This window comes from Falco naumanni, chromosome 5, assembly GCF_017639655.2.
Source record: "Falco naumanni isolate bFalNau1 chromosome 5, bFalNau1.pat, whole genome shotgun sequence".
NCBI lineage: Eukaryota > Metazoa > Chordata > Aves > Falconiformes > Falconidae > Falco > Falco naumanni.
Window position 1 is genome coordinate 15,945,715 of NC_054058.1, and position 25,211 is coordinate 15,970,925.

The 25,211-nt window shown below is 37.9% G+C and overlaps 1 protein-coding gene across 1 annotated transcript in view; it reads left to right on the top strand.

The window, feature by feature from the left end:
* SCUBE1 (signal peptide, CUB domain and EGF like domain containing 1) overlaps positions 1-25,211 on the top strand; it is a 209,818-nt gene that overhangs the window by 13,199 nt on the left and 171,408 nt on the right. The window contains exon 3 of the mRNA XM_040596675.1: positions 19,726-19,854. Coding sequence (XP_040452609.1) covers positions 19,726-19,854 — 129 coding nt within the window. The remainder of the gene's footprint in view (positions 1-19,725; positions 19,855-25,211) is intronic.

The window sequence follows — 25,211 nt, forward strand, 5'->3', positions numbered from 1 at the left end:
ACTGCCTTGAAATTTCAAGACTTTTCTATACATTTAAGACGTTCAGCAGAAGGAATACACTTATATTACAATTTGAAGAGTTGTTTTGTTCAAAGGCCTTCATTCATCAGAGTACTTGAGCATGTGCTTAACCTTAAGAAGTTGTTACCCTTTAAAAGTAATTCTGTTTAAGTGCTTTATTAAATTGAAGATACTGTCTTATTTTACTTTACAGTGCTCCTTCTCTTGAGCTGTGGATCACTGTTTTTTTCTTCAGTGACCAAGCAATAGGAAAAAAAAATCTCAATCATGTAATAAGCTGATGTAAGACCTTCATCTTGCCAGGTGCTTTAGACCTGAACTTGGTGCTTAACACATGAGCAGTTTGTTTGATGCTGTAAGCCCCATAGGTAACATATCAAATTCAAGACCATGCTTTCACAACTGCTGATGATGTTTTACAGTACAGCTGCCAAAGATAGAATCAGAAATATTAAATAAATGAAATGACCTTCAGATCATCCTGACTCCTATAATCAATTTCTTAAGCAGATGAACTGTTATCTCAGAAAATATAAAAGCCAATTGTAATTTACTCTCAGCTTGAGATTGCTAAACTCTGCATACCATTGTTCCCATGCCTTAGTCTGCATGAACTACTGTCAGTCCTTATGTTTCACAAGGCATCACGCTCACAGAACATCAAAAATTTAACTGGGGCGGGGAGAGTGATGTATAATACTGATATGGTGATTATTAATGTTTTCGGGGATGGAGGAGGTGGCTGTTCCTGCAGACTGCGCTTCAGAGACCAAAGAATGGGAACCTTTGCAGGAGTAGTTAGTTATTGAACATATCATTGCTGAAAATGGTACTACAGGATGTAACTGCTGTGCATTCTGGTTCTTGCTGTTAGAGGGAAATTGCACTAAAGTGCCTTTGTTCTGATTTAATTTCTGGAAGCAGAGGCTATATTCACAACTTTCAGGCAAGCTGTCTCCCTGGTACAGTGAAAAAGTGGTTGAAGTAAGTGGGTATTTACTGTGCTGAATGGGGATCATAGGTAATGCATATCTAAATTGTTTGGCAGCACATATGTAAGAGGAATTTGGTATCTGACTTCATACCTGTATGATGTTAGTATCTATGGAGTAGAGTTGTGACTTTATTCTTTTTGCACATTTCTGTTTGCTACACTTTTTTGGAAAAGGACTCTGTAAAAACTGTGACTTGGAGACATGCCTGTATTTTTATTTAACTACACAGCACCAAAGTCTGATTTTATTTAGAAATTTCCATTTTTCTGATGCATTCCAGCCTGTCTAAAGATAAATATAATCAAAGTTCCTCTTCTCACATCCTTACCCCCACGTGCCACTTTTCTCTGAAAGCAGCTCGTCTGTTGCTTGCGCAATGATACAGCACATCTGATCCTTAATACTGGTCTCAGTATACCTGGAAAGGCAGATGCTCCATAGTGCTTGCTCCTGCTTCTGACTGTGGCAGGATTTTCCCAAGGGCCCTCATAGAGGCTTCGTCTGCACGGGCATGCTGGGGAGAAAGGCAGTCTCGCTTGGCCTGTGTTGCAGACTGACCCAAAGCCATGAGATTGCTTCACTAGTGAAGCTGTGAACTATTTGGCTACAGGAGGGCAGACAAAAGCAGAGCCCTGTGTCTTTTGCTTGGCTTCAATTCCTCAGAAAGCGAATTTACCTCTATTCAGACTGGAGTGTGTAGACATATTCAGAGTGCAAGGAGTAAATGAAGGAAGGAAGGGTGCCAGAATTACTCTGACCTCTGACTGTTTTGACTTGTAAGGGGAGCCAGGGAATGAGTGAGTATAATGCAGGAATAGACAAACTTGGCCTGTTTTCCTGAAATAAAAACCTGAAGACTAAAATGGTTTGGTTGGGTATAGTCGGCTTCATTTGGTATAGACTGTTTCACTATGTGAAAATGGAAGCAGCTTACCCTGTATACAGACAGTTGTACATCTAAGGAGATTATGGCTTCAGAATAGAAGAACTTTTCTATTACAGTTCTCTCAAAAGCTTTAACAATGAAAGCAACCCCCTCAAATTGTTTATCGTATCGTTAACCATTCCAGTTGATTAGGAGGCAACTTTTTTTAGTGATACAGATAAAGCCCAAGGTGTTGTCACTTAAATTTTGTGTTGACAATCACTTCTAAACCTGTATAAAATGATTTCTCTTCTTTATGCTTCTGGCACTTTACATCCTTTCACTGTTTCTGTTTTGAAATCTTTTAAAAATTCTTTTTCTTGAGGGAAGTGTGAGAACTGCATTATAAAAAAAATCAGTTGACTGTATCATGTGGTCTTATGAAGCAAAATGCTTTAGCATTTATTCTAAATAGGGAATACACACAAATCTATTCAGGATAGCAGCAGCAATTGCATCAGTTTCTAGAATAGCTTATTGACATAATTTACTTCAAGTTAATACAAGTTTCCAGTGCACATTTCTGAGTTGTTTCACTGGACTTTGTTGCACAAAGTGACTGCATACACATACATGAATACCTGTGTGTGCCCACATTCCTTCAGAAAACCTTTATTATGGTATATCATAATATATTTAGGTATCCTGAGAAATTCCAACTTGTATATTTGCATGATAGCTTGTATCTGAATAGAACAGAGTTACTAGAATATGTTCCTGTACTGCTTATGCTGAAAGGCTTTTAGTCATTACCATGAATATTTATGTTGTGATAAGGCACTGGTGGTAAATTTTAGATGTTTTTAAGGCAAGTATTTTTGGTGATCTGTGTGGAAGGTAACAGGCAGTTGCTGTAGCCTACTTTGCAATGGGAAGACAATATCAATCCTTATCCTGAGCAGGATGACATGGTATAATTGCCTGAGTTAGCAAGAGGCTGGACTCAAGGGATGGAGGTCTGAGGGATGCTTTCTGGAAGGACTAGCATGTGTCTGTTAATGTTGCCATTCACTGCGGAAAGTCCCAGTGTTTGTATTTGTGAAGCCACCTGAATGATGCTGTTTGCACACAGCATACTCTCTAGGTCTCATGTTTAATGAAAAGGACAGCCTGGTGTCTCGATCACGTTATCTGATTTATATAGGCAAGGTTTGTGTGCCTGTGGAGAGTCTTGAAGAGTCCAGAAAACTTATGAGAGGTTTGCTGTTTGGGAGTGGGTGTTACCAGAGGGTCCTGCTGGACCAGGGCTCTGTCACAGCTGGGCAGGGGTATGTGTGGGTGTGTGTCTTGCCCTCAGAAATAGCAGGCTTCAGGCTTGCTCAGCTGATTTTGCTTGAACTTGCTAAAATGACCTGATCTCAAAGATGAGACCAGGCATAAAGTATTTCAGTCTCTGAAGAAGCTGTGAAAATGGGAAGTGGAAGGTGAGGTGGGCGTGCTTTGAAAGGCGGCTCATGTAAGTAATGCAAATCGTAGTATGCTTCTACCTTTATCTGTCAGAAGTACGCACACAAAACATACGCACTTAAGACCATTATGTCAAGTATGAACACAACTATAAAAAGGGAGAAATATGCTACTGGGAAGTTTACTACATATTCTTATTACTGAACTATATAAAATTAAGGAAGAAAAGCCATAATAGGACTAAACTTTATACTATATTTATACAATTACAGAATTCCTATTTTATACTTTGTTTTTTAAATTATGCATGATAAGCTGTAACATACAAACATAACAATGTTACGTTCCACTGAAAATCTAGTTTACCAATGGATTCTTCTTCAGTAAACTTTATGATCAACAAGGAAGTATAAAACTTAAGGGAAATACATGTCTTCTGGTCTGAATTAGTCACTGACATGGTCTTTTCTATTATAGTATTTGAAGCAGGAGGGAGTGCTTTAAATGCTTCAACCCATTTAACCTTAATTGCTCAGTTTTAATAGACATTTGCTAACTAAAGGAACCAAATTATAGCTTGAATTAGACCTTACTATCTTAATTAAAAGCTCTACTTTATAATCGGAAACAGCCTATGTTTATAACAGTAAGCCTTTCTTAAATGGCTTATTTTAAAATACTAAGGCCCTTCTGACAATAATTGTTTAGACTGAATATGAGTAACCATTATTCTCCTTATATTGCACTTAATTAAAAATATCTCCTCCATGTGGTTTTGTGCCTTCTGCTGGCTGTAAAATTGTTTGACTGGTGGGGGGTGGGATTACTTTACTTCTCCTGTGGTAATTTGAAAATATGTTGCTACACTTTGTTTTAAAAGTTTTTTGGGGTCACAAGTTAGAAAATTAACATGTGAATCGGTACAAGCATTAGGTTCTTGAATTTCTCTACCCTCAAGTGAACACTTAGAACCATTCATAATACATCCTATATTTTATTTAGTTTTAACATTGAAATTATGCTCAGACTGTTGATTATGGCCTTTACATTGCACTCCTTCCTGAAACCTAACTTCCAGTAAAAATGAAGTGTGTTACACAGGGAGGGAGGCCCTGGCTCTATCTATTGAGCATTTGGTGTACTGGTAGGGTTCTCTTCATTTCAGGGGTGAAGAGGACAAAGGGTGGATTTCATCTGCCCAAATACGGATCTCAGTGGTACAGATCAGTACACTTAAGCTGTTCACCTCGCTTTCCATTTATAATTGGTGGAGAGAAATGGGAATTTCCTTATTGCAGTTTGCCTTGTATTACTGAGGACAAAAATAGGTCAGATAAATCATGTCCTGAAAATAATAGTCTCTTTCTAACACAGATCTGGACATTTACAATGTAGGTGTGTAAAGCTGGATAAGATGTATCTGGGCCAAAGAATCTGCAGCTGTGAGATTCAAAGTCCATTGAAAGTAATGGAAAATATTCTGTATTTAATTGTGCTTTGAATTTAACCAGGACAGAGGATTTTGAAGTTGATAGATAATAATTTGATTGTGATGAAATTAATCCTTCCAGTTTCAGTTTTACAATTTTTCACTCTTTAATTTTAAACAGGCCCCCACCTGTCCAGCACGGATATATAGGTAAAAAAAGTCAAAACACACACACAGAGACGCACAGACACAGGCACAGACACACACACACACAGACACACACACCCCCACACCCCCACACTCCCCCAACTTTATTTTAGGAAAAGCTTATTTTTTAATTGTTTTCTTAGGACTCAGCCTTAAGACTTTTCTTGGTGCATCCTACTCAGGAAGCATTGCTAGACTATGTGATCGTACCTTTGTTTAAATTACATTGATTTTAATTCCAGTAGCGAAGTTGACTGCTTGCATAAACTACATGCAAATGAAGAGTCCTTTAGACTTAAGCCTGATAGACCTTTATATGCACCTAGAAGTAACTTCTATGAAAAGTCATTTCTGCCAGTTGTGGAGACGGACAGACGTTTTTGAATGTCAGTCTCATTTGCTTAATTACCAGATCTTTGGAATACCCCTTAAGTATTTTTTAGAACTACTCCTTATAGCCCAGTTTGTTGTGTGTTCTGTGCTGATGGAGCATACAAAGATTATTAAATTAGACCCATTACAGGAGGGTAAAATCAGGGGTATTTACAGTAGTTCAAAAAACTCTGATCCCTCCTGTGCTATATAACCTATGTGTATTTATCTTGTAATATCAAAGTGTGTAAGGTGGCCAGACCAAGTTTGACTAAAGGTGTGTCTACCTTGATGTGCAGTCTCTGACAGTGGCCAACAGTGGATGCTTAGAATAGATTATGAAAAATGGTATGTGGAAGAATGCAGCTAGAGATTTAGAGGCATTTTGAGCCAGAAGTTTCATTCAAATCGCTGTGCTTAGTGGCATTTTCGGAACAGGAATGGAAAACGTGTATGTTTGCTTCTACAGCTGATTTGCAATACCCATGACTAGTAGATAGGTGGTTAGCCATGCTCAGTATACTGGAAAAGAATTGTACAGGAACAGGTAATCATATATACCTGTTTCTTTTCAGCCTCTCATCTACTGTTGTTTACCATGAGTGTCACATCATGTTTCTCTACATGGCCAAACCCTAAAAAAACAAATAATAAGTTTTGGTTTGGCAGCTAACTTCATCTTCAGAATGACTGGCCTTCCCACTTTTCTGAAAATGAGATTTTGTTAAGGAAAGTCTTAAGTCAATTGTGAAAAATGAATAGGTACTTTGAAAAGCTTGACCTGGATGTTTAACCTAAATTTAGATGCTTACATTGTTAAACCAGGTGCCATGAATAAACATCCATAACCCTATTATTTCATTTTGAACCTTTTACTGAGGGTGAAGTTCTGTATTAATCATGGGTGAGTTAATTAGTCAGGCCTTGGTGTCCTGTATGGACACTTAATGGATGTTAAACTTTAATTTACTTGTAATTAATAACATGTAATAAATTTAAAAAAAATAACGGACACTTAAATGGATAACCAAGGAGGATGTAATACATTATCTTCTGGACTTCTATTTATATATCCTAAAAATACTATGAACATACACCCCCTACAGCCTTAAAAGAGAGGTTGTCTAGAAAGATGGGAAGGAGGAAGGAGAAGCATGGGGAATCATGAATTCAGAAAGTGACTTGTCTAATCTCTAGTTTTATATCAGATGTACTGTCCAATTAAAAACAAAACAAAACACAAAAAAAACCCAACAAACTGTTTAACTGTTTACTGGGTTGTTAATCAAGTGTTTAGTCAAGAGACTGCTGCATTTTGCTTATCTGTGCATAATAAAATAGCATTGCTGTAAAAGGTATCTCATGAGAAATCATCTAAATGAGAGTCTTGGGAATAACTACAGGACTAAACAAATATTTATATAAATTTATCCACTTTTATCCTTCTACTGTCAGAGAGGAGGGAGTATAATTAGACTGCCTGGCTTTCTGTGGTGTGTTCTGTCAAATGCATATTATTATTTTAATATCACACAGAAGTTGTAGGCATTCTTTGGTTGTTTCTACCTAACATTCTAGTCAACCTAACAAACAAATATAATTACATGAAATTACCAAAGGAAATTTCCCAGGCTATGAATATGAGCTCTTTCCAGTTTTCAGCAAATGCCCGTGACTGTTTCCATATCTGCAGTTTCATCCTTTTTTCACTGAATAGTATTAACGGTGCTGGAAGCTGTGTGTGCTTTCTAGTACAGGATATTTGAACACTGGAACAGAAATGTATAATTTCTTGGCTTAAAAAAGATTGCATCTGTTTGCTCTCTTTGTTTCATGTCCAAATATCAGATGTGAGCGCAGCTTATAATTGAAAATATTTGATGATTCTCAGGTCAGCAATGATGTTTTTCACATTTGAATTTTAATTTTCATCCTTATCACTTTTCTTATATTTTCCTCACGATGGAGTAGGTGTTTGTACAGCCTGTCCTGGCCTTGTCTAACCCTCACCCCTGTGTGCCAGGAAAACAGGAGCGTGTAACTTCGTTAGTTCCTGTTCAGAGAGCTCCTGCTCTTGCTTACTACTCTAGTGGCTAAAGAGTCCAGGCAATGTTCTGAAGAGTCCATAAAGGGTAATGATGGAAAAGCTGATGGGTTGCATCCTGGCATTCACTATCGGTAGATCTGTGTCTCTGTTGGGCAATTGTTACACATCCACAGGTTGAAAACCAAAGGCTGCTTACTCCTGGTTTTCAGATTTTCTCTGTTACTGCTTGTTTCTGGTGAATAAACAGAGTTCTGGATCACAAGACCGATTGTGTGGCTTTTTAGAAGACTGAGGAGAGCCTACATCATAAATGTTTAACTCTCTTTGTGAATAAAAGTTTTAGAATTGTCAGCGTGTAACAGTAGGACAAGGTTCTCTGGTTCAGGGATAAAAAGCTTGAATCCAAAAAGTATGTTAATATTGGTTTGAAAACAATCCCCTTTTTCATTGATTTACTACAACAGCATCTAGGGCTTCTTGTTGATACTGGCCAGGGCCGCACTTTCAAAAAATGGAAAATGTTTGGTCTGTGCACCCAAACAAAATTACATGGCAGGTACTTTACACATCGTGGAGATAGAATTGTTGTTTAAGAAGCTGAGAGGCTGTGCCAGAATTCCAAGTTGTGCAGCAAAATTGTCAAATGTTTTGGCATCTTGAAAAGAGTTCCACTTTTCATCATTGTACAGTTCCCAAATCCATTGACTTCTGGTTGAAACAGCTCTTGGAGCTGTAAACTGTTTTAGATAGTGCTCTGTGTCTGTTCATGTTTATGGTATTATCATTATTATCACGGGTTTAATATGGTTTAACTTACTGAAAGTTGAGATTCTGAAACACAATTCTGTGACAAGTTGATTTTGTCATTACAGGAGTAAAATATGACTTGATCATCTTTAACTCTTGCATCGTAACAAAATCTGTAGCCTAATAACTTTTTAACCTTCTACGCAGTACACAAAGCTGAAGGGTGCTGGACAAAAATGAGCTTGAGTGTTTTGTAAACAGATCTCAGATTTAAAATAATTTTTCACATCTTTGATCTAATTTCTGTTTGGTTGCATCTTATCAGATCTGTTTGAAGCAAATGTATCAAGCTGATAAAGGAGACATTTCTCTTAAATGTGGGGTCATCTCAGCTTAGTTACTCTTGTTTGTTTCCTAATGATGTTGAGTGCCCACAGCCCTGCAAAGGACTCATAAGAAAATTTAATACTTACCACTCTCCTGAAAACATAAATTACATACAGATAATGCATCTGTGTCTAGCGTGGAGCACTGAAATAATTTTTAGGCAGACTTACTATCAGTGCACAACATTATAGAAAAGAGAAGGAAATTATGAAAACCCTAGTACTATGTCCTGGATAAGAAAAGTGGTATGTATAATGGTTGATATTGGAAGTTATGCAACATGCTGGTATTGATTAACTTTGGCAAGAGTTAATATATTGAGAGTCTTAATTACCATGAGTTGTGAGGGACTTCTATTAACATTGAGCTTTAATGAATATCCATACTGTTATTTTTCAGTACATTTTGTGTATGTTATAGCTGCTCTACCATCATGTGGACCTTCCTAGTCCAGATAAACACTTCTATAGTTGGAAAAACTATTTACAGAAAAGGTAAACATAGTGATTCTTAAACAAAGAAGAATCTGTGCTTTGAGGATCCAAGTTATCCTCCAGTCAGCTGTGTTTAATAGATGGGGAGTTACGGCGTTCATACTTGTGAAGGACTTAAGAGTGTCCTTACAGGCTGCTCCTTGCTGTTCTCTTTAAACCAAAATCCTGGGAGGCCTTCACTTCATAAAGGATGCTGTTGGGGAACTGTATGAATTTGCTGTTGGGGAACAGGTGACAAAATAATAGGCAGAGTTGGTTTCTTGAAATTCTTAACTATTAGGTCCAGCCTAGTCACAGGACACAAATCTATGGATCCACTGTGTATCCAGTTTAGAAGCAGCCCCATGACTTTACTAAGCGTTGAAATGAAAGGCAGCCCTGAACAGATCATTTGAGTATGTGCAGTGATTCTCTCATGGCAGTGCACAACAGTGTACATAATGCAAAGTTGCTCTGCTCATAGATAGGCTAGTTGTATGATACTCTCATACAACTTTTGTAGGCTGATAAAATTGATGTCTGGTATGTGTCCCATGTGAAGCAGGGAGTTTGAACAAGTAATACAGGATGACAGGAAGCCTTACATTTTGCAAATCCTACATGATATAAATTACATTATATTTCCCAAGTAGTTAACTAGCACAGCAGAGCAGTTCTCAGCCAGGATCTGCAGTAGCCCAAGGACTAAAGCATATGTGGAAAAATACTTGGAAAAGGTAAGCCTGCTGTCAGAAGACATAAATTTGCTATACAAGGATTTAAGCCTCTGCTGGAAAGCAACAGTTTCTCATATCCAAGAAGGTTGAAAACCACTGCTATATAGCCTCTCATACTGCTTGTGGCCTTACCTATCTCAGTCTGAAACTGAAGTAGTATTAATGTGCCAGGGACTAAAGCATGTGCTATATGATACCAAGAAATCTTCTATTTTACTGTATGTGATCTGCCACTGACTTGTTCTGAAATGAGCAAGAAGGAATAGCCACCTTCTTTTCTCCCACATGAAGGACCACAGAAAATAAGTGAATATTCATCCACTGACAGGTAATAAATTTATTTCAGAATTGAAGCTTGGGATTGTTTCCTTTTGTCAATGGACAGAAATTTAAAAATTAAATGCAAAGGGAGGTTGAAGGTACACAATCTGAGAATGAGGGAGATCCTTTCTGTATCAATGAGCTAGTTTCACTGTTTTAAAACTCTCCCTCGAATTTTAGATGCATATTTCAATTTAAGATCTAGGAATAACTTCCTGCCATGACTTACTGAAATGATAATCATTAGGATATGTGCACACCAGGTGTGGCAGCAAGGTGCACAAAAATATTCTCCCATTAGATCTCCAAGAACTTGCAAGATTACATGTGGAATCAAACATTTCCCATTATATTAAAAAAGGGAATTGTGGTAGAAATGGCTGTGATTTAGAACTGTTGGGAAAAACGCTGTCAAATGTCATGTTTCACATTCATAACAGCTTGTGAACAGGAAATCTCTGCTTGAGTTTGTTGGGTATGGCAGCTACTAAATAAAGACACATTCTGAAACTGTTAGATGCTCTGCAGGTATCCATCTTTATTTGGGTATCTCACTTGTGGTTCAAAGAACTTGTAGCTAATCTGTTTAAACACCAATTAAGAAAAATGTCAAACCACAACAAACTCTAATCAAGGGTTCAAGATACATAATGCAGGATAACAATCATTTTGGTTTTATCTAGAAAAATACTGTGTTAACTATGAATGGAGCTGGAATGGTCCCAGGTAAGTTTCTATTGTGTCGATTGAGATGGCAAATGTCACATAGGGATGATACTCAGGTTTATGAAGAGAAAATACATTGTTCCCCAGGGAAAGAACTCTGCTTAATTATTTTTTTCCATAAGTGACTGTAGCTGTCCAAAGGTTTTAGATCCCCAAAAGGTACTGTAGATAAAAAATGCTATATAAACCTAATGTTAATGCAGTAGGAAGACTTGTCAATTAAGCAGTCAAAAACTGTATGGTCCTAAATGAAGAGTGTTCCATGTCACCTATTTGATCTCTCCATTTCTGCTCCTGGAGTGTAGCATGCCACCATAAAGAATATTTAGATGGCTGGCAAATTGGATCAAGTGCACCCAGAATCTCAGCTTTCAGTTTCTGGGGTTTTTTTTAATATTTTTAAGTATTTTTTTATTCCCTTGTACTTCAGTGATAACTTTCCGTTGGCAAAGTACATGTGTACTGAAGCAGCAATACTTGCCTTGAATTTCAGGCATCCTGCAAGAATGAATGAAAGGGGTAGATTCTTTTGTCTGTTGACAGGGTTTTTTGACATATCAATGTGCAGCCATTAAAAATGTTCTCTTTTTTTGAGCAAGGAGGGAACGTACAGGAAAGAGAACAGAGACAGGAAACTGAGGAAGGGAAGGTGAATTTAAGAAAAATATAGGGAAGGGAGTCTCCAGAGACCATATTTCTTGTCAATAAATGAAGAACATGATGGTCATCTCAAACACTCAGCTACTGCAGCAAGTTTGGTTTTTCACAATCTATTGCCTTGTTTCATTTAACAATATGTGAGCTGGGTCAGCTGAATTCTGCTTACAGCATTGGGTGCTTGACACTGTCTAGCCACTAGAATCTTTAACTGTGACTCTTTAATTCTCCCTTTGTATGATAAACAATATTTGGAGATCATTAACTAAAATCTGCAAAATAACAAGTGTTAAACACACCTATGTTTTCTACAGCTGATGAACTCAGAAGTTCCCGTATTCTGTTGCTTCCTTCGAGAAGGACTTGTGTGTCTGAAAGCTTGTCTATATTTTCCCGAGCAGTGAAAATGACCCTTACACAAAGCCATCCTTACTCTCTGCAACTTGGCAATTTGATTCATGCTTGCTGTGATCAGTGTAATAATAGGAAACAAATTCAGACACAGGACAAAATAAGGATCTGCGATAGGTGCCTCTGTGCTTTCTCTAAAATTAAGAGATAGTAATTGTGGTCAGAGAAAAAAATATTAAACAAATAGAAAGTAAAATGTCCCATCCTACAGCCAGTGATAAATGGGATGATGTCTCATCTACCTGCTAAATGCATCCTAAATGTTTTTAGGGAAGATAGTTGTAAATATGAAGCTGTTCACACTTTTAAAATGTATGTGCTGTTTAACCTGCCTCACATACCTCTATGTGGTTTGGTTTGTATTCCACTTTTTCCCCCTCTGTTTTCAGACATGTACTTTAGTGCTCAACCATCACAGAAGAAAAGGAAACAAATAAAACTGCTACAAAGTACCTGATGTTTTCTGGAAACTGAATGAGATGGCTTTCAGAAAAGCATCCCAACAATACCATAGGTTGCATCCAAATCATCTCTGCTATGTTGGCATGGAATTTTCATTTTACTGCTGTTTCCATACTGGAAAATAGGGGTTTGTGACATTTTTGAAGGAAGTTGTAAAACTGGATTTAGTTTTTTTTCTTTGTGGATGCACTAATGGGAAATGCATTGGAAGGGCAGTGCCCGTAATGGAAAGGCTCTTGAGTGATTTACACTGAAAAAAACTCATGATAAACAACCTGTTGTACCTGTTCTTTTTCCTTTCTCCACTGAGAAACATCAGGCTGTTTTTTCTGCTTTTACCTTATTCCCAGCCTGTTCACCCTTGACCTTGGCTCTCAGAGTAGTCCTAATGGCTATCAAATTTTACAGTTTTCTTCTGCACAAGGGTCTTGAAAACATCAGGACAACTTGAAAGCTGTAAAAACTGCACTGTGTGTACCTCTGATTCATTAGATCGTAACATTTCCAAGGTCACAGCATCTAAAGAATAAAGATGTTAACGTTTATGAGTCAAAAATAAAGTCTCACAGGAAGAACCAGCAGTAACAAATGATAGATTTTAATTTGTTTTCTCTTACAGAAAAATTGACTTATAAAGCTTTTCATGGGAGGGGATTTTCAGAAAAGGACTTCACTCTGAGATGAAGCTTAATGTTTTGTTTGGAGTAGAAATAAAATTGAATTATTCTTGATACATCAATATTTTCTTCACAAAATTTGGACTTGGAGTAGATGCCGAATTCTGCTATCACAAAATTCACAGTGGAAGTGTATTTCAGCAGGTCAGGTTGAGTGGAGTTGGTAACATTTTCCCAGCTGTTTCTTCATACATCTAGCTGGATCAACTTGTAAAATTTTAAGAGGAGAGCTATGTGGACTTCAGATAATTTTGAACATGTGGAAATATGCTGATGCTAAACTCCTCTTGAGAATCTAGTCAGTTAGTATTCTTGCTAAGGTTGAATGCTTTCCAGAGAGCTGAATTTTGGCAAATTTGGCCTGCACTTAACCAAAATGGTCTTTAACTTGTGTGTGAGCTTTTTTTCTGGCCTTTAGAGCTGGTTCCCTTAAGAGAAGTGCAACATAAGAGAACTACAAATGCCTTAGGTTCAGGTTATCCAGTGTGGGTGTGTAACTGCTGAAAGTATATTAAATGTAGAATCAGCCAAAGAAACAGAGTATATATAAATACTTCCATGTTGGTTTTAATTTGTTTGAATGGCTTTTACAGTCTCCAAATCCAGTCATTAACAAGAATAAGATGCTGATCAGATTATGATCCAGGACTTGGAACTTGTTTATATTCTTGTCAGTGTGTATGTGACTGCATTTCTGCCTGTTTCCTTAAAAGTGAAGTAATGATGTTGATGCTATGCTGCTGCTTGTTCTGAGTTGGAAGTGGGAACAAGAAAATTAAGTGCTGATTCTGTCTTGTGTATCTCTTTACTGTGACTCCCGGGAAATGTGTCTTACTGGCTCCATGAAGCCAGTGGCAAAAATATCTCTTGACTTCTGTAGGACTGGGATTTCACCTCAAGGCATTTCACCTTTGGATATTACAAGGTCATTTCTTTCCCAAGCATCTGAGATCAGGGTTGCATAAAACTGTGCAGTGAGTAAGACAGCTCTTTTGGACTGGAGCTCTGTTCTTAATTGTGCAGGATATGGAACCTAGAGTGGGGCTTTTCCCCTGTGTCTCTCTGTGGAAACAAGGTTAGTGCATTAGTCCTGAGAGGAACAGTGACCAAAACTCAGTAAAGAATCAGTAAAAAATTTTGGAGGGTTTAAAGAGAAAAGCTGTAACTGTGCAAATTATTACCACGTGGAAAGATGTGTTCTAGCATTTTGCAATGTCCTTTGCTGCATGGAAGTTCCGGATAAGCAGGCAACATGCTGCAATTGCAGAACTGTAGTATGACCTTTTTTAGTGGAAGATGACTGATAATAGATAGTTCTGCAAGTGGTATTGTTTGTCCTCTGTAGGGGGCTAGCAGCAGCCTCTCATGGAGCAGGAAGATAAAAACACAGTTTCTTTGTTGACAAGTTTGTAAGGACAACGTTACTTACTGTCTCCATAACGCCTCTTTGACAGTATTTTGTTTAAAGTGGCTAGATAAATAAGTAAAGATGAACACCAAAATATTTCTATTTTCAGATACTGAATACATATGTGGATTTATCCATCAAGATGCACTTACAAAAACTTTAATACATATTTTTCTAGCTATTTTATTGATAAAGCTCCTTTAGGAAATATTCCACATCTGCATAATATACCTGCGTGCTAAGTTTTGTTTGTGGTTCTCTAAATTAGAAGAAATTGATGTGGGCCGACAGCTTCCTTTAGCTATTTATTTTAAAATGTCCAAGCACATAAATTATTCCTTTCAAAGTCAATTTAAATTTTGTGTTTACTAAATTAACTCCAGATCTTTCCCTCATATTAGTAGTCAAGAAATCCTTTAAAATGAACACAGATTTGACCCAATCCTACTCCTATTTCGAATATCTTCCGTTGCACTGTGAGTGTTGGGTTCTGTGGCCTTGACAAATGCCAAGATAAAGGTTGTGCTGATGAACACTTTCCTGTTTTCTTATAGAAATCTGTGGAATTCAACCTAAAAGCTGAATTTGGCTCATTCACTTTCAGGCCTCAGCCATTTTTCCTTTTGCACGTTAATAGTCATAAGGCTTCTGTGACAGTTTAGTTGTGACACTCATCCAAAATTCATCAATTCCATGCAGACATTTTGATTTCAGTAGCTTTGCCCATAATGATCTGTAGCTGTGCTGACAAATTTTGTTATATGTGTTTTAATGCTTTTTGAACATTCAGGAACTTAATGAATTCCAACTGGTATAATGAAGAGTAGGAATGGATTTTGCTGGAGGTAGATTTAGTACTTTTTTTTTTGGCTCTGCAAGACTTCTGAGAGTACCATCCCTTTGTTGCAAAATACGTAAATGAAACAAATTTCTGGGAGAGCATCAGTTTCACCTGTAATAGTGAAAGAAGAATCAACCCCAGTATGCATAAGGTGGGTACAGGTCCCCTCTGACTAAAAAGAATTAGGTCACTTAAAGAACAACTTCAAACTTCATTTCCTATAACTGAAATACAGCGATTGTAAATTACAGCACTTCCTCATGGTAACGGATGCTCAGATTTTGTCAGGTGCTTGTCTAGGTTTTTTATAAAACGTTCTCGGATGCTTATATAATAATTGCATAGTATGAAGTTTCTAAGTAACACTGCTGCGCATCGAGGAGGACAAGAGCAGAGCATGGCAGTGCTATATTCCCTAGGGCTGCTGAGAGTTATTTCCAGGCTGAAGCAGCCAAGATTCAGCTCTGCTTTCCAGAAGGAATTATGACGTAGTTTCGAAGCTTCTTTGACCTTGGCAAATAGCTGAACCAGTACAGTTACTAGTGCACCCAAGTAAGCAAGCTTCTTTTTATCTTGGCTTTTTTTCCTGGAAATTTTTTTCTTTCAACTTCTGAAACAAGCAGCAGATTTTGGAGATTTCCCAAAACAGTTCCAGAAAGAGATGGTCAAAATTATCTCACCAAGAGCTGAGGATGTGGTTGCATACATCCAGCTGTGTCATTGGGAGTTGTTGTCTCATTTGAACACAGTAAGCCCAAATAGGTTCTTGGCAGACTACGTCATAATTATAAATGGCCCTACACCTTCTTAATCATTTTGGTGCCTTTAATTATTTTTCAGGGCTCCTGTAATTGCTGCCATTATACTACTATATGAAATTAATTCCTTTTACAGAGGAAATTGCAATACTTTTTAAAGGTGTTTTCTTCACTTCATACCCCAAGAGTTGCCCATCTACACAGCCAGAATTTACTGGAGTGAAAGCTTTGTAAATATTTTGCCAGTGTAGATAAAACTTTAGGCTTCCCATTGAGAGCTAGATTGCAGTAAACCTTGATAATTCAACAGTATATGCACCTGCATCCAGCACAGCAATTTCATGGTCAGATGGCAACATTTCTCTGTTTCTGTTGTTTCATTTTTGTGTTATGGTAATTCCCTCATGGTGAAAGACAACATTAAGGATGGTTGCAGCTACAAAATTAGTGGGAAGAGTTAACTTTCTGAGTTAGAGGTGTTTGGAGTCAAGAGTTTGATTAACACCCAATTCTATCAATTACAGGAAAAAAAAAAAAAGAATGATAGGATATGACCCAACCAAAAGGAAATTAACATAGCTGGCCCATGCAAATTTTGACTTTTACAATAGATAAAATTAAGAGCAAGCCTGCAGTTTTTAGGTGTTTGAAGGTACTCCTATTGCTTTTATTGCTGTGTTAAGCTTACTAAGGAAGCCATATTCTGCCACATCAGGTGTAATACTCTGTCTGTAAATTATAGTTGTTCAGCACTTTCAGTGAGGCATCCTTTAAAAAATGTCCTTCTTAGGTATTTGAGAAGCGAAGATGTGGTGGTGTTCATATTGTTTGCAGGCACATTGTCTGCTTTTCTCTTGGTGCAGCCTGGAGCTTGAAAAAAGTTCAACTTTGGACTTTGCAGGCTTTGTGCATGCTCTTGGTGGGTTATTTTTGTTTGTTTTTGTTTTAAAAAATAAAGCATTAAATTCACCAGTCTTATCCCCTTGGTGTTTTACTAGCAAAACTGGAGTTAGAAATGCTGGTCAGCCTGCCAGGTGAAGTCTCTTAAATAACATGTGGGTTTGGAGGAGAAAGAAACACCAAAAACCCAACAACATGGCTCTTAAAAATAGGTAGAATGTTTGGCTCCACTCCTAGTTTCGTACAGCTCTTGGAGTACAAAAGGGAGGAGTAATCTTCTAATGCTTTTGCAAAATCTAACATAACTGGAACTCCTTCAGAGAGATATGAAAATAATCTGTTCCTTTTGTTATTTTCCTGGTTTATGTATCTGTTGGATTACCCTTATGGGAACTTAAGTATTTTTATTACATCAGCACCTTGTGCTGCTAATCATAGTACAGCTTTTTAGAAATAAGTATTTTGTAAGGGGTAGACATTCAAAAGGCTTCACATTTCTTTGACTTTTGTCCCTTTTGACAGCTTTCCCATCGCTTACTTAAACCAATAGTCCTATTTGGTTAATTGTTTGAAAAAAGGGAATTAATTGATCAGCCATCGGCAGTCTGATGCTGAGTAACATAACAGCTGATAACACTTTCTTGTAAATTCCCCCTTCTGAAGAAACTCGGCGCTTGATAGAAGTTAAGAACAAATCTTAAAATGAAATTACTATTTCTCTGAGTGTCCTGAAGGAAAACCCACGGGCCTGACATCTAAATCATGTTTTAATTATTGATTTGGCCTGTTAAAAGATGGCATTACTGTAGAGCTCTATTTTTGTCCCTGTAGCCCAAGAATGATAGGAAGTTTCTGGAAATATTAATGAATGCTTATGGAAGCTGCAAATATCTGCTGAGTGGAAACCTCACAGGAATGCTTTGGCAATAATGCACCCAGGAACCTGGGCTGTAAATAAGGAGAGCAGCTTCTTGGGGACTTTGCGCTGCCATACTGCGGGTGTGTTCAGAATGAGCCCAATATGCAGGAAGTGACTTGCTGGTTATTGTTTTCAGGAAAAATCACACACATGTCTTTTTGTTGTCATACTGGACTCCAGAAGGTAGAGCACATCCCCAGGCTGTGCTGGCTCAGCACTTGCACAGCTAATGGTGGAAATTTTAGTAAAGGACAGGAGCTTTCTGAAACAGAGCAGTAATTGAAAGGCTAGGGGCTTTACCTTTAAGCAGCAGGTTGCGTTTTTTGTTAGAAAGATCCTTTCTGCAGCTTATTTCCAGCATTTTTGTGGTGCTGAATGCTGAGTTACAAAAAAGCTAACTGGTTTTGCAGAGCCAAATTTCTAATCCCTATTTCAAGCTGCTGAGGAGATTGTAGAAGGAGGGCTTCAGCGCTGTTCAGGGGAAGTAGATGGAGACCTTGGCTATTTTGAGTTAAAGGTAGGCTTCTGGGAGGGGGAGCCTCCAACCTGAGGGGGAAGGCTTGCAAAAAAACTTGGTAGAAGCCTGTCACTGTTCTGACAAATCAAACTTCTCAGAGGATTGCGCAAGGAGGGACAAATCTAGTCAGGCCGAGTCCAAGGTCCACAGATGCTGAAGGCACGGGGTGAGAGCCTGAGCTGGCTTTTCAGAAGAATCTGGTTTTACCATACTACTTTGCTGTCTTGGGGTTATGGCTGGGTATGATACCAGGTAGCAAAGCTTTGTCTGGAGTCCTTTAAAAAGTTAAAAAAAAAAAAAAGGACTGTGTGAACGTGAACTTAATTCAGAAGTATTTCAGCCAGCTCTGCAATGGAAGGCACATTTGAAATGTACTGCCAGGGTAGCTCTGATGTACTAACAGATGATTTTCTAAAAAAGATTACTTTAGCCATTTATCATGCACTGGCTAACACAGGGACAGTAGCTGGGGTTTTTGGTCTAGTGTGACAGTAGCTGGGGTTTTTGGTCTAGTGCACCACAGATTTAGAGCTGATAATTATCAAGCTGTGAGGCTGTCTATAATAATTTACGTATTTTTAGTTGGTTGATGTGCACAACTGGATGATTCACAGCAGTGATCATCTGATGTGTATGTGATGCTGACTTTCCATGTATAAGCCAAGATACAGTCTGTATTAAAGAATTTGCACTTTCTAGAATGAGTGAAGAAATTTGGGGGTTTTTTTGTATGAGGGAGGGAAGATGATAATAGGATTGTTCATAGTTGAAGCAGAATGCATCTCTCTCATCATTCATGGTATTCTTCCAGATACAGGTATGAAAAACCCCCCTGAAACTAATACTAGCATACCTTCTAAAAACATTGGACTTGTTGCTGTATGTGAATTAATATAGAAAATTATAATAGGGCTTATTTTGTGGGGAAGACATGTTTTTGCTAAACAAGGCATACTTTTGTCTTATGCCATATTAATAGCATGTTTCAGATAGTTGTTTGTTACAACAAAGTCAAAGGTTTAGCTCATTGTCTGCTTGATTAATTTGAAGACAAACCCTCAAACCTACCCTATAAATATAAAAAACGTATCAAAATCAGGTGTTTCTTTTTAATTTTTGATCATTATTTACTGTGATGATGCTACAATTATTTTGGGAAGGAGTGTTCTATATATTGGCTTGCTGCTTTTCAGTCATATGTGACCCTTATATATTCAGTCAGTAATTCCCTGAGCCATCTGTTAGCTGATATATGCAACATGAGTATATAGAAAGATTATGCACTTGCATATATTCAAAGACAGTGCTCAGTTGGAGAATTTTTTCTGTATTCTTAGTATTATCATTTACAAAAGCTTTTTTCCCTCCTCTTGTGTTTTAGATATTGATGAGTGTGAAAATGACTTCTACAATGGGGGTTGTGTCCACGAGTGTATCAACATTCCAGGCAACTACAGGTGTACATGCTATGATGGGTTCATGTTAGCCCATGATGGCCACAACTGTCTTGGTAAGTAGTGAATGCAGAAAGTTTTGTTTCATGGTTGTAACAGGAAGGTCTGATTTGCTTGCTGTTTTGTTATCTGGTATGTTTTCAGTAAAGACTTGATCCAGATCACACTGAGTAAGTTCAAACCTGTCTATTGCCTCCGGTGTTGTTTAGACCAGACCCTTAAAGCTGGCACTTATAATCCTAACATACTCAAATCAGTTTGCCTATCTGTGACATTACTAAAAAAATCCTGGACCTCCAAAGCTTGTGCTGGATGTTTGAGCTTCCTTTTTTTAAGAAAAGGAGTCTGTCCCGTCCACTTAAATGTATTTTGTCTGTTTCTTCCAAATTTTGTAATTCCAGTCATATCTTTGGAGCTCCCCCTCTCATTTTCCCTTGTAGGATAACATAGTTCGAGGATATGCTGTAAGAACATAAATTACAGAATGTTAAAAGTGCAAGTATGATGAAGGAATATTTGGACAATAAAACAGGACAGAACAAACAGTTATATCAGTAATAGCTGTTTACAAAGGGGAGGGGCACAGTCCACTAACTGTACAAAGCCATATTCAGAGCAGGGTCTTAACTGCTTCAGCAGTCTGAGGATTTTGGGATCTATTTTTTTGATTCGTGCCCATTGCTCTGGTTTAAATAGGTTGGGTTTGTCCTAGAATCATAGAATGATTTGGGTTGAAAGGGACTTTTAAAGATCATCTGATTCCAACCCCCTGCCATGGGCAGGGACACCTTCCACTAGACCAGGTTGCTCAGAGCCCCATCCAGCCTGGCCTTGAACACTTCCAGGGATGGAGCATCCACAGCTTCTCTGGGCAACCTGTACCAGTGCCTCACCACACTCACAGTAAAGAACTTCTTTCTAATATCCAATCTAAATCTACCCTCTTTCAGCTTAAAGCCATTACCCCTTGTCCTATCACTACATGCCCTTGTAAAAAGTCCCTCTGCAGCCTTCTTGCAGGCCCCCTTTAGGTACTGGAAGGCTGCTATAAGGTCTCTCTGGAGCCTTCTCGTCTCCAGGATGAACAACCCCAACACTTTCAATCTGCCTTCACTGGAGAGATGCTCCAGCCTTCTGGTCATCTTCATGGTTCTATAAGCTAAAAAAGTGTATGTTTTATTTTGAAATTTCTTCACACCAGTTACCTGGAAACGAACTTTTACTGCTGCATCCAGTTTCCCATACCTGCTTACTTGGTAGTCATTTTAGCTAAATTGTAATGCCTAGGGATTATCTTTCTCAATATTTCCAACATAAATGCAATGACCAGTGTTTACTACTGTCCAAAATTAATTTCAAGGTGATATTTATAAAACTGTATGGAAAAGGGGGTATTTTTTCTGTGTCACACAGCACCTTTACTTCGGTTAAAACTGAGATTTTTAGGTCAGGAAATCAGGTAGTGAAGCAGAAGTCCAGTAACACCAGTTTGCACTCACTGAAGCTATGGAACAGCTGGAGTTTCTGAGCAAGGATTTGGTTAGATTTCAGTAGATTTATTTCCTACTACATTCATATTCAAACTGAGTAATATTTGTTCAGATGGGTTATATATCCTGACCATTGACAAGCTTTTGACTCAAACTTCCAAATTTCATTTGTTGAAGAACAGATTTATTTACCTCAGTCTGAGGTGGTCAAAGGATTAACTGTGCAAGAGGTATTTCTTTTACAAAAAATAGCCCGATACTTCTTCAAAAAAACCAACCAAACTATATTTATACTAATGTTCATAAGTACCTCTTAACAAAACAGGATACAAACATAATCAAATAGTTCAGCTATTTGGAATTCAAATAACTGTGCACATACATTTTTTCAAACAGCTTTCTATTTTCAACTTTGTTTTAAAATTATTTCCATAGTAGTAGGGAAAAGTAGGCTAGCAAATATGCACAGCAAAAGAAGTGACCTGTTAAAGGATGAACCATTCAGATCTGTTGGATTTTTTTGGACCCCCGCTGTCTTTGTTGTTGCTCTCCTGTCATGAAACATACTAGGTCTACAGAGATAGGCTGGATCTACAGAGATAGCCAAATTTCTAGTTTTCTTTTCATTGATTTCTATTCAGCCACTTGGGTTTTTTTTGGGGGGGAAAAAAGCCCCACAATAGTATAAACATCTGGCTGTGGTTGAAAGTGTTAATCCAAAGCTTGCCAAGGGTTCTTTCAGGTTTTTTGTAGAATCAGCATCTGCCTATATTCATGGTCTACTTTGAGCTGATTTCTTGTGTTACCCAAAAAATCATTAAAACCACATTTCTAGAAGAGGTTCAGTGTACATCTAGATGAGTGGGAATACTAGCAAAGGGCTCCCTTTCTCACAGTGTGCAACTTTAGCACACTAAAAGAGATTGCAATTGTCTCTAATTTTGAGAACACAGACTGGGGAAGTTCCTGTTCCTTAAATGCAGATTGAGTATTTGCAGCTAATGATATGTCTCAGTGAAATAGCTGGTTTTACTTATAGGCACTGAGAAAGGAATCAAGGTACGCTCCTCTTTCTCAGTCTAAAAATGTGAATGAGTTTACCAAGGATGAAAGTGTCTGATTGTAAAGTCTCAGACTGCAGTTTTTAATCCTGACAGTAGCCATGCAAATATTGCTATAACTGCCAGTTGTGTGCTAACACAGATTTGGAACACCACTACTCAAAAAGAGAGAACTTCATTTTTCTATCTTCATTTGGTCCGTAGCTGGTTGCTGGCTGCTGGGATAGCCTGTTTGTGCCTAGTAGCACAATATCAGTTTTAAAAAGGGAGGTGTTCTAGTCTTTTCCCTTCTGGCCTAGTTGTATTTCCCTTCTCTTATGCTACCAGAGATGTGTAAATGCAGTTTGCTGTTATTAAAAGGACGTGGTGAGGTCTCAAATCAAAACCAAACTTTGTATTTGTGCATGTTTAAATTAGGAATTCTATAACCTTTTGGAAAATTTTCACAGCATGTAAAACTTGGTTAATTTAGTCCAAAAATATATGGATTTTTTCCCGTGAAGATATTAGACATTGAAAGGAATTAAAGTTTTGATGAATCCACTGGTTTCCACCTGTTCTTGCTTTTTGAGAAACCACTTATTTTTTGGTTTTCACCTTCAAATGCATTCTTCTACAGAAGTTTTTTCCCCCCTCCTCACTCCCCCTCCCCAACCTCTGTAGGACTTTACCAGTCTTAATTTTGACAGTTCTGTAGTTAGGTACCATGCCATATATTCTATGTATCAAGTTCATATTCCTCTTAGAAGAGGCATGTAATGTTTGATTAGCATGCTGAAATTAAGTCTGTATTCACATTAAGTAGGGCCGTAGTGGATATTGCATAGAATTATGTCCTTTCCACAGAATTTGTAGATAAGCCTATAAAACTCCTGGCAGGTTGATTTTGAAAACCCTGCCTGAACCGTCTTCTCATACAGCACCATGGATGTGTACATGCTTGGACAGAGGATTTGCTAGGAGTGACCCAACATGTGACTACACTATTCCTAGTTCTCCCCCATCCTTTGGCCTTCCAGGCATTACTGTTGGGGTCCATTTTGTCAGCACATCAGGAGCCAGGCAGCAAGAGCTCTTAGGGGGCAATTTGACTGCCTAAACATAGGAGCCTCCTGACACTGAGAACACCCTGGAGCTGGCCGATGTGACATAAGATCATAGAATATGTTGAGTTGGAAGGGACTTGTAAGGATCATCGAATCCAGAGATCTACAGGAATAGATCTGGAGTATGAGATGGAGGCTAGGTGGAATAGTATTAGGAATCTAAAATAACATCTGACTCCAACGTTCAGACAGCTGAATTGCTCTCTCAGTGACTTGGGCCTCATTTTATCAAGCACATGTCACTAGAAATTTTCATCTAATGATTTTAGATAGAAGACCTAGGGATGGGACCCCACGATACTTCACTGATAGTTCTGTTGGCCCTCTAGGAAGCAGTTTGTAATGGACAAGATTGTTATATCAGGATTTCTGCATCTCTTGCTTGACTAAAGTCTATGCAAAATCTTACGCCGTCTCTTCTTGTCAGGGTTTACATTCCTTTTTAAACCTTCACTGGATGTCTTTCTAGTAATGTCAGTATAGCAAGATGATTAAAATCTTCCTCTATAAATGGCAAACTTGGAGTATTCACAACTGCACCTTAATTAGATCAGGTGCAGTTGATAGGCTAAGTGTTTTTTCCTGAGTTCTAGTTTCAACATTTATTTCTTCCTTTCTAATCAAGTGAAACTTCTTATTTATTTGTTGGAAGGAGGTGTTAGGTTAGGAATTCATGGTTAAAATTTATACTGGAAAATGTCCAAACCTGCCCTCCATGGAACTCGACTTGCTCTCTATGTGATATTTTTATTGAGGAATTTCTCAAATATAATATGAAATGACACCACAGGAAATTCAAACTATGATGAGATCCTTGCCTGGCTAAAATGATTTATTTTAGCACTGTAATCACCTGAAATAGAAGTAGTTCTTTCTGAAAATTGCTCTAAATTCTGCTCAGTGGATGCAAGACTAATATTTGGTCTCATGCAATAGGGTTTCTTTTATCCTTCATTTGAAACTAGTCGTGAAACATGGTTTCCCCTCTCATGTATGAAATACCAGTCTGTTGTGTTTTGGGTTTTTTTTAATAAGCAATTAGCTCAGTGGTCTAGATGTTCTTTCATGTTTGATCATTTTTTCTCCATGATCTTACTGATAAATTGGCTTTTCCTTCTTTGCATCTTTTGCGTGTTGAGGCATGCTATCCATTTTCATTCTCTCTTGCCTTTAGGAGAGATTATGGCATAACAGATCATCAGTGCCAAACATTTTACCCATCTCATTTGCAGTAAATCAGAGTCTGTTCTCAGGTATCTGGTAGAATCTGTACTATAGAGTATCAATGGATAAGACTTATGCCTTTAAAACTGGTTATTCAAAATATACTCCCTGCTCTGATTCAGCATGACACTTAAAGTTGTTCCTAATTTGCCTAGGTTTTAATACTTTCTTGATTTAATATTAAGAAAGAAGACTGGACTTCTGCATATGTGTAAGTGCATTATTGATTTGAGGCCTCCGGCAGCTGGATATACTTGTACTCTTTTTGTGTCCTCTTGCAGGCTTTCAGTAAGACAGATAGCGGAGGAGGTAGGTTGAGTCTGGTGTTGTAAGCCTGGATGTTGTACAGAATGAGATACGTGATGGATGGGGATGCCATAGAGAAGGGTTGAGAATTTGTCTTCCTTTTCAGTGAAAATTTCAGGGAAGCTTGGCATAGCTGCCACTATGGTGATTCCAGAATGGAGAGTAAGAGAGAATTTCCTGGGATTTTTTTAGTTTCAAGCTGTTGGGATAGGAATTGTCACATGGA